The sequence below is a fragment of the Octodon degus genome, unplaced genomic scaffold, assembly GCF_000260255.1.
Source record: "Octodon degus isolate 3935 unplaced genomic scaffold, OctDeg1.0 scaffold00034, whole genome shotgun sequence".
In the NCBI taxonomy this organism is placed as follows: domain Eukaryota; kingdom Metazoa; phylum Chordata; class Mammalia; order Rodentia; family Octodontidae; genus Octodon; species Octodon degus.
This window is the reverse complement of record NW_004524610.1, coordinates 233,876-235,447: the sequence shown is the minus strand read 5'-3', so window position 1 is coordinate 235,447 and position 1,572 is coordinate 233,876. Positions and strand designations below refer to the sequence as shown.

Genomic DNA, 1,572 nt, shown 5'->3' with positions numbered 1-1,572 from the left:
TTAATGAATAGAATGATTTGTTCTAATGGTGTTTGTAAATAGGATCACAAGTCCGCATCTTGTACAGCAATTAACCACTAAGAAGAACGTATGCAGTGTATTATTTGTTGAAAAACTAAAAAAATAAATAAATAAATAAACAAAAGAAGTTGTGTTTTACATTCAAAAAACATTTATTTCTCAACATCTTCGAAATATCAGTCTTTCTTCAAACTCTTGCTGTGATACACAGCGTTGAGATGATCAAAAATTTCACATTAGTATCTGGAATCAAATTGGGGCATGAACTCTACGACACCTGCACAGAAGTCACTGTGGCAATGGCAGCAACACTGAGATTGCTTTCTAAACTCAGCTGCTCCAGAGAAACTGTGGCATTTCAGTGTGACTACTCCAGCTACATGCCAAGAGGCAAGGCTGTCGTAGGTGCTGGCTACTCAGAAATAACCATGACTGTCTCCAGGATGCTGAACGTACAGCTCATGCCCCTGGAGGGTTTGCTCCATGTCCACTCATTGGTTTGATCATGTTTGTTTTTATGAAAGCATCAAGGGCCAGTGAGATACATCTGCAGACTAAGCGCCTGTTTAAGCGAACTCAAGGACTGGGGCTCAATCCCCAGAACCACATGCTGTGCCAGCCCTACTCCCATGCTCACTGAGCCAGCCAGAGTAGTCCGGGCATGATCGCCACGCCTGTAATCCCAGCACTGGTGAGGCTGAAAACAGGAGGATCACTATGAGTCCAAGCTGTGGAGTGAGACCCTGTACCAAATACATAAAAACGAAAGAAGGAAGGCAGAAAGGCAGGAAGGCAGGAAGGCAGGAAGGCAGGAAGGCAGGAAGGCAGGAAGGCAGGAAGAAAGGAAGGAAGGAAGGAAGGAAGGAAGGAAGGAAGGAAGGAAGGAAGGAAGGCAGGCAGGAAGGCAGGAAGGCAGGAAGGCAGGAAGGCAGGCAGGCAGGCAGGCAGGCAGGCAGGCAGGCAGGAAGGCAGGAAGGCAGGAAGGCAGGCAGGCAGGCAGGCAGGAAGGAAGGAAGGAAGGAAGGAAGGAAGGAAGGAAGGAAGGAAAGAAGAAAGGAAGGGAGGAAGGGAGGAAGGCAGGAAGGCAGGAAGGCAGGAAGGCAGGAAAGAAGAAAGGAAGGCAGGAAGGCAGGAAGGCAGGAAAGAAGAAAGGAAGGGAGGAAGACAGGAAGGCAGGAAGGCAGGAAGGCAGGAAGGCAGGAAGGCAGGAAGGCAGGAAGGCAGGAAGGCAGGAAGGCAGGAAGGAAGGAAGGAAGGAAGGAAGGAAGGAAGGAAAGAAGAAAGGAAGGGAGGAAGGGAGGAAGGCAGGAAGGCAGGAAGGCAGGAAAGAAGAAAGGAAGGCAGGAAGGCAGGAAGGCAGGAAGGCAGGCAGGAAGGCAGGAAGGCAGGCAGGCAGGCAGGCAGGAAGGAAGGAAGGCAGGAAGGCAGGAAAGCAGGAAGGCAGGAAAGAAGAAAGGAAGGGAGGAAGACAGGAAGGCAGGAAGGCAGGCAGGAAGGAAGGCAGGCAGGCAGGCAGGCAGGCAGGCAGGCAGGCAGGCAGGAAGGAAGGAA

General features: G+C 50.6%; 1 protein-coding gene across 1 annotated transcript in view; it reads left to right on the top strand.

Moving 5' to 3' along the window:
• The window catches only part of Gprc6a (G protein-coupled receptor class C group 6 member A), a 93,101-nt gene that overhangs the window by 44,159 nt on the left and 47,370 nt on the right, over positions 1-1,572 (top strand). Inside the window, 1 exon segment of the mRNA XM_012514527.1 lies at positions 147-487. Within this exon segment, the coding sequence (XP_012369981.1) occupies positions 147-487 (341 nt within the window).